The following is an 8745-nucleotide window of genomic DNA, read 5'->3' on the forward strand; positions in this document are numbered from 1 at the left end:
GCACATGGGAAAATGCATATGACTACCTCTAATGCAATATATTGACGAATAGTTATAAATCTTGGCATCAGAATGCCCCGCCCACTGGCATTCAGTTGCTTAACAGCTGACATTTGCTTACAACGGATGTGAGCGTCGCGTCAAAAGCAAAAAGAATCCATTATAATCACTGACGCTGTCTACACTGGACTGGAGGCTTGTTCAGTTTCTGCATCACAAACTATAAGCAAATTATTTCATAATGGTTTATCTGTAAATTATTCCGTATATATATATATAAAGCCTATTTGTTTTTTGTGCCATTTAAACATTAAAAGTGAACCTCATGGAATATTCTAAAATAATAAAATAATCCATGTCATGACCCCTTTAAACAGAGAGTCTCAAATCACAAGACATCAACACTCACCAATAGTTGAAGACTGGACTGTCTGAGTTACGATGGATGAAGACATGGCCGGTGATGGGTAAACTACAGCCATTGGAACTGGAAAACAGAAAGCCATGATTTACAAATGGCGGCACAACATGAGGTTTATAAGTCAGAATTGAAAATTCCTTTTCTCCAAGTTCTCTATTTTTTTGTTTAGAGGTCATATTTATGGAAGCCCATTTCCATCACATAAGAAAAAAAAATCATACATCATAATTATTGTTTATTATAATTATTGTTAAATCATAATTTAAAGGTCACAAATATGAGATAAAAAGTCTATTTAGAATTAGAAATGTCTGTAAACAAATTGCAAAATTAAATTTTTATAATTTTGACGTCATAATTATGACTTTTTTATCTGTACCAGTAAAAATTTATATTAAAGGGTTTGTTGACACAAAAATGAATTTTTTTGTCATCATTTACACACCCTCATGTTTTTCCAAACCTATGAGTTTCTTTCTTAAAGGTGCAATGCGCAACATTTCATGTTAAAAATACCCGTTTTTCTAACTCATACATGCTTAAACAATTGCCTGATGGGCTGAATGAGCCCTTCTTTGATCACTGCGATTGCCTCTATAATCCTGTACAGTACAATAAATAAGAGGAATTCGGGACGGAATTTGAGACTGGGCGTGACGTCATGAGCGTGCACACCTATGGTTGCAGTTTCGCTTGTGGGCGAAGTAATGGGTGTATTAAATTGTATGAAATAATCCCGAAAAAAAGCACAAACACTGCAGAGATGGCAAGTTCAGCAGCTAAAATTTGCTGAGGTGAAGTGACGGCTAACAGCAGACAAACGGCTAGCATTGACATCAGCGGCAATCCACCTGTCACTCAAGTGGCCACGCCACACCCTTAATTATGCAGAACTTTAAATATTAATCAACTAAACGGATGAGTTATAAAAAAATTCACCCCCCTCACAGTTGTCATGAAGGGCAAACTTAGCTGTATAGACCAAAGCCACATACAGACACCAGGCTGTAAATACGTTTTTTTCTGCTGTAAAATTTGGCATTTTAACATGGGGGAGATGCAGAGTTGACTCACTTCTGACAACAGCCTCAAGCGGCTAGTCAATGAATTGCAGTTTAACTCACTTCCGTGTTGGTTTCAAGAGAGAGACGGGGAGGTTGCCGCTTGTGCGCAATGCACCTTTAAGTTGAACATAAAAGAAGATTTTTTAAAGAGAGTTGTTAAAGGATTAGTTCAGCTCAAAATGAAAATTTCCTGATAATTTACTCACCCCGATGCCATCCAAGATGTCCATGTCTTTCTTTCTTCAATGGAAAATAAATTAAGTATTTTTAGGAAAACATTTCAGTATTTTTCTACACACAATGGACTTCAATGGCAACCAGAATGTTGAAGTTCAAATCAACGCCGTTTCAAAGGGCACTGCAACGTGATGACGCAATGTGTGGTGCGTCGCAGACCAACACAAGACAAACAATTGTGGTTAAAAAGTATATACATTTTTATTTTTTTTTAGAAAATGACCGATCGTTTCGCTAGATAAGACCCCATTCCTCAGCTGGGATGCAGAGTCCTTTGAGGCACTTCAGAGCCCTTTGAAACTGCATTGATTTGAACTTCAACATTCTGGTTGCCATTGAAGTCCACTGTGTGGAGAAAAATCCTGAAATGTTTTCCTCAGAAAAGACATGGACATCTTGGATGGCATTGGGGTGAGTAAATTATCAGGAAATTTTCATTTTGAGGTGAACTAATCCTTTAACCAAACCGTTTCAGTGACCATTGGCTTCCATTGTATGGACAAAAAATACAAACAAAACAAAACAATGAGCCATGTTTTAAGTTCAACAGAAGAAAGTCATACAGGTTTGAAACGACATTATTCCTCTCGACAGAGATGGGCATAAATACATGGAAATGTATTTAAAATACAAATACAAAATACTGTGTGAAAAAATGTATTTAAATACAAATACAGTATTTTGTATTTTGAAAATACATAAAATACATGTGAAATTGGCCATCCAGTGCAGGTATAGGTCACAGTGAATGATGAAACTACGTCATAGGCCTACTGACTTTTCATTCCTATAACCTCATCTCTGCCCTTTCTTTCTTTCTTTCTTTCTTTCTTTCTTTCTTTCTGGCAATTACAAATAAAATGATGCAAAATAGCAGCCATTTATATAGGCTTCTGGTTACAATGTAGTCTATTACTTGTGGTGAACACTATTAAAAAATTCATACTGTATGTAAAATGGAACCTTTTCTGCTATCTAGCAAAGAATATGGATGGGTGATATGACCAAAATCTCAGTTTTACTTCACAGTAACAATATCATGGTTTCACAATTCTCAATATCAGGTTTGATTCCACAGCATAAACTGAATTTCAAACTCTTTTGAGTTTACCCCTTTTTAATTATTATTTTTATGTACAATAAGGGCCTGTTCACATATCGCGTCTTTTGCGCGCGCAAGTTCGTTATTTCAAATGTAGGCGCGCGGTATGCGCGCTCATAATGGAAGCGACGCGGTCGCGGTGCGACGCGCTCGTTTTTTCCAAACGCGTCCGCGCCGCATCGAGATAAAAACATCTCAACTTTTCAGAATGCCGCAAGCGCACCGCAGGTCACGTGACAAGAACCAAGCTTAGCAACGACAGACGCCTCCGGAGCGCAACCACCCGAGCGCTTTGGAAAAAGGAGAACGCGGCGCGCCTAGCGTTTTCTATGCGTTTTTAGGCGCGATATGTGAACGCCGCCTAAGTCTAAAAGCTGAAGATTTTTGTGGTGTATCATTCATCAGTGCTTCTTTGTCCACTCCAACGTTCCAATAATTCCCACCCACTAAAAGCTGCACGGATAAATTTTCTTACACCACAAATAGGTCCATCTATGTAAATGATTTAAAAAAAGTTCCATCAATTCACACTTTATATCATCACTATGATATGTAGTGTCATATCACCCAGCCCTAACATGCAGTAATCACATTTGACAAGCTAGTTGATAAAAATCAACAACCAGTCAAGACTGATTGGCTTACGCTATTTTCCCACTTGTCTGTGCTCTTTTATTCTTTTGTTAACTGAAGTGAATAATGCACTATTTTAACTTCAATCAACAAGTAGAATTGATCGTGACATTCTCACCTTATAAAAAAAGAAAAGAAAAGAAAAAAACGCTGATCCAATGCTGAGCTAGTGAATGTCTGAACTAGTCGATGCACAAAATCAATACCCTGATTAAGAGGTTGACTGGCAAAAAGTATTTTATGTATTTTGAAAATACAAAAATACTCATCTTAAATGTATTTAAACACAAATTACATTTGATTTTTTCAAAGGCTTTAAAATACAAAATACTAAATAATATTTTGTATTTCAAATATGTATTTTAAATACATGTATCTGAAATACTGCCCATCCCTGCCCCTCGATCACCAAGCCTAAAGACCAGTACTGAATAGATGAAGGAGATCAGGAAATGAAGGTATACTTCACTGCTGGTAAGATGAATGTGTATTTAAATTGGGTCATTTATGTAGTAGAAAAGTTTTACTGCCACCAGTGTTCAATTCGGCAGGAAACTGCAGTGAATTGTATGTATAAGTATGTTTCTGGAGTTTTGCAAAAGTGTAGGTGGGGGAGCGTTTTTCCAGTGACTTTAATATTGCTATTATCTTTATGTCAGGTTTTCATATAGCAATTATCTGTATCCAAACATCACAAAGTGACTGTGGAAGTAAAGAATATGATCCCCATCTTTTTAAAATGTAAAATTGCTATACTCATAATATGACACATACCTGTGTGTTTCTGTAGTCAACGGAGAGCTGTGGAAATTCTGATGCTCTTTCCAATGAAGACACTGGGATAGTGATGAGACTGTGAGAATAAGCACGGATATGGTCAACATAAGGGGTGGATCTGAATCACAGGTATGAAGGCTGATGCAAATGTGTTTTCAGAAGTTCCTCATGAAATCATGCAAAATAAACTGAGTTCCTGATGGAATGACCAGAGGGAACATGTTCACAAATCACCTCGATATCCAGTACTAACAGCTCCTCCAGTGTCTCATCTCATCCCAACCATGCTTACACCAGTCAACTTCTCCAGTTTTGCTCAATCTCAGACTGTTGACCTTTATATTCTCTTAAATGCTTGACATACACACACTAAAAAGAGGACTGCGTGCCGTACGTTATACAGATAAACCCCATATTTTTGATGGAAGAGGTTCAGTACACCTGTAATGTGCACAATGTTTGTTTTGCATGTATCCTGGTAACAAATTAACACTCTTGTATTTGGACATTAAGACTGGACAATGAAACTGGATACATGGATACCAATGGATACGAAGACAATAATGTATTTGTCTTTGTGGGTTTGGTGTTTTATTCTGCTGTTCTACAGGAAGATCTCATGACCTGATCTGGGGTAATGACATTTCTATATGGAGAGTGTATAATAAATATTTTTTATAAGTACAATGATGCGCAGATTGAGCAACCACTGAGATGTTACTCCAGGCAGTGAGGACAGGTAATGTTGGTAACCACTATTGCTTTCAAAAGAGTTTTTATTACAATTCATTCAGCATCTTTCACCCTCTAGTGTTTACAATGAAGTGTGAATCTCACAACATGAATAAAAACAGAAATGACGAGTCTTTGGTGCTGAACACTCACCTGTATTGACCATAACCTCAGTGAGCTGGACTGTGGTGGACGGAGAACCATATGGAGATGTTTAATGGGGCGAAATGAAGCTGACAGATCTGTAAAAGGCCCAACTCTTACGGAAAGAACCCTTTTGACCCTTAACTTTTTAACATTAGTTTATCTCTGTCTATTGTGACTCACTGTTTTTAAAATACAATCATTACGGCAAAAAAAAAAAAAAAAAAAACATCTCTTGGGTATTTATTGATGATGATATTATAACAAACTCGTACTTCTAAATGTCAGTAAATGTTTACTATAAATCTGAATAAATCAGAGGGATCTACATACCAACTTGTCACAATCATTAAACTGGTTGAGGTCAAGAAAACAATAGAACAGAAAACTGATTTTCTTAGCCGAGATATATTATGGGGAAAAACAACAGTGAAGTGTACAATAATAATCCAACAGTACAAATGACTCAAAAAATAAAATAATAATAAATACAAAAAGAATAGTCATGATATAAGAATGTTGGATGCAATGAATGTGGTGATACTTATATGCCACAGTCCATAGATGAAAGAAGAACCCTTCTAAACAATGTAGTTCTTCAACCTTGGTAACAGTCCAGAACAAATTCAATACTCCACACAGCAATTCCAGACACAAGCAGAAAACAGTTCTTATCCTCTTGATTAATATCCCGTTTCGATGACCCAAGGCAATGAGATATGAGATATAATGCAGGAAAAATTAGTCCTTTCTATTCCCAACATGTACCATGCAGTAGCAACTGCACCATTGGTACAATTAAAGAGGGTAAGTCAAAGGAGTCCTTCTACAAACAAAATATTAAACATTAGTATAAACCTCAACAACAATGGAATACATTTTATACAGCCACCATTGAAACAAAGGAACCTTACTTTGATTGAGCATAAAACGGTACGTTTCCCAATCAGGACATCAGTAAAGGTAAGGTTACCAGAGGGAAGCCATGCTTTCCTCTTACCAAACAGCATTCTCTTCTTCTACTCCCTATACCTGTATTTAAACTTAGCCTAAATAGTGAAAAACGAACAATAGTGTCCCCTGCTAATGGTGGGTAGTAGAATAGCACCATAAGTAACATTTAACTGTTACAATATCATCGAGTATTCTAGATCTTCACAGCTCTCATCCCAAGGTTAATCACTGATCGGTCATTAAACACAATCAAACACTTTTTGTTTGTGTTTTATAAACACTGTGATACTATAGCAATAGGTCCGGCACTGTTGTGGTAATCAGTTACACATTGTGCATAAAACATTTTGAACTGCTACTATATTTAGACACACAGAGACCTCAAGAATCAGCAAATGAATCTCAACAACAGTGACAGAATGTATGCTGGGAGCTACCATAAAACTGGTTTCCAGCATGCATTACAATTTATATATATATATGCACAAACACACACATACCAGTTATTTGTGATAAATAACGGTAATGTTATGAGTTTAGGTAAAAAAAACAACATTTATTTGGTTATTGTCACAATTATGTTCTGTCTTGTCTGCACCTGTTCTCATTAGTCTCTATGGTTTCCAATTAGTTAAGTCTTGTCAGCTGTTCCTTGTTTAGTCTGCTTGTGTATTTTTAATGGGCCATGTTTGGATCTTCCAACAGGACAATGATCCAAAACAAACTCAAAATCAACACAAAAATGTGTCAATGAGCACAAAATGAAGCTTCTGCCATGACCGTCCCAGTCCCCTGACCTGAACCATATAGAAAATGAGTGGGCTGAACTGAAGAGAAGAAGCACCAACATGGATCTGGGAATCTGCAGGATCTAGAGAGATTCTGTATGGAGGAATGGTCTCTGATCTCTTGTCAGGTGTTCTCCAAACTCATCAGGCATTATAGGAGAAGACTCAGAGCTGGGGCCTGTACCATGAAGGTAGCTGAACAAACTCGGGGTTACAGGATAAGTTTTGAGTTGACAAAACCAAACCGATGCAATCAGGCTTTATTGGTACCATGATGCAGCTCATCAACTTTCTCTGTCAACTCAGGCTTTGATCCTCAAGCTATGATTACTCCACGCGCGCGTGCACATAAAAGAGTGACGTCGACACTGAACAACCAATCGCGGGTCGCGATTTTTCCGCGGAGGAGCAAGAGATAATCATTCATAATTACGATGAATTTAAATATGTATTTGAAGCTCGAAACAATACGGTCTCTGTGGCCAAAGCAAGAGAAGACTGATGGAGAAAGATTGCTGATTGTTAATGTGTAAGTTAAACAAATACGTTCTATATTTATGTAAAATTATGTATGTATGTGTAGCCTATACGTGTAATATAGCCTATAGCCTATTTTTATAATAGCCTATATAAAAATGTGCATGCACCGGTACTAAGAAAAATTAATATTCATTGATTTTTAGATGCAACCCCAACTCCAAATGTTCTTGGCAGCAGATAAATACAAAATATAAAAATATAATTCAAAGTGGTGAGTATTTACCACAACCTTTTATTACTTTTGTGAACATTTTATCACAAACACTTGTTTGCAGAAAACAGAAATAAAGAATTAAATTCAGAAAACCAGAATACACTGTGGTGGAGGAGTTGGCTCTGAGTAGGCAATAAGGGACGGCCGATTATGGATGGGATTACAGATGCTGTACAATCTGACCCTGGTGCTGGCTCCTCTAAGCAAGTAACACTGGGTACGTGTGCAATACATTACTATACTTTAAGTTTTAAATATGGCTGACTGTATGTTCTGCAGAGGGAAATACAGTGTCCCTGTTGAAGCCAGCACACACACACACACAGTCTCCCACACAGAGGTCAGTATGCAGCAGACAGAACACCAAACATAACCTGCTTTACAACAGTTATGCTTTACATTGGCCTATTTTTATTTATTAGGGTGGAGGAAATGATGACACTCTGTCTGTGTGTTCTCAGAGTTGCTGATGTGAATGCACTGGGCTTTTATTATGGCAAACATTTGAATGTGTGGCATAAAAAAGGGACTGGCCCTTACACATCTCTTTTATTGTAGGATTTTTCACAACCTGCCCCAGAAACTGAGGCCTCTACCTCAATGGGCTTCAGAAGAAATGTGAACAAGGTTAAAAAACTTAACATAAATTACAGTCAATCCTGTGTTTGTAGGAAATCAAGGAACTTTTTGTGATTTGATGAGCCTCCAGAAACTTGTAATGATCATGTTTGTGGTGGAATTATGTTTCAGGTGGAAACAGACTCAGTCAGGGCCCTGTACAAAAGGAGTCTTGAACTAGACTGCACACTAAAGGAGTCTTGAACTAGACTGCACACTAAAGGAGCTGACTGTGAGCTGAGGAGGCTCCAAACAAAATCAAACAGCTGGATAAAACTGATCTCAGTATATATATATATATATATGTATATGTATAACTTATTTAACCAAGTAACACTTTAGTATGAATATTTATTAATGCAACTTTCTCTTGCTCTCTTTCTCCCTCCCATCCCACAAAACCAATAAAACAGTTTGAGACATATCTGCAGTTTCAATGTGCTTTTATTAAGTGTAATATTGTATGGTGATCGCATCTACATCTGCATCAGCTGGGTGGTCAAGTGTGATCGGGTCAGTTT

General features: G+C 37.2%; 1 protein-coding gene across 1 annotated transcript in view; it reads right to left on the reverse strand.

The window, feature by feature from the left end:
- Positions 1–8745, reverse strand: part of LOC307145675 (LITAF domain-containing protein-like) — a 64740-nt gene that overhangs the window by 5440 nt on the left and 50555 nt on the right. Inside the window, exon 2 of the mRNA XM_079849065.1 lies at positions 410–487. Coding sequence (XP_079705191.1) covers positions 410–482 — 73 coding nt within the window. The 5' untranslated portion in view covers positions 483–487. The remainder of the gene's footprint in view (positions 1–409; positions 488–8745) is intronic.

This window comes from Squalius cephalus (assembly GCF_949319135.1).
Source record: "Squalius cephalus genome assembly, chromosome: 2".
NCBI classification, from domain to species: domain Eukaryota; kingdom Metazoa; phylum Chordata; class Actinopteri; order Cypriniformes; family Leuciscidae; genus Squalius; species Squalius cephalus.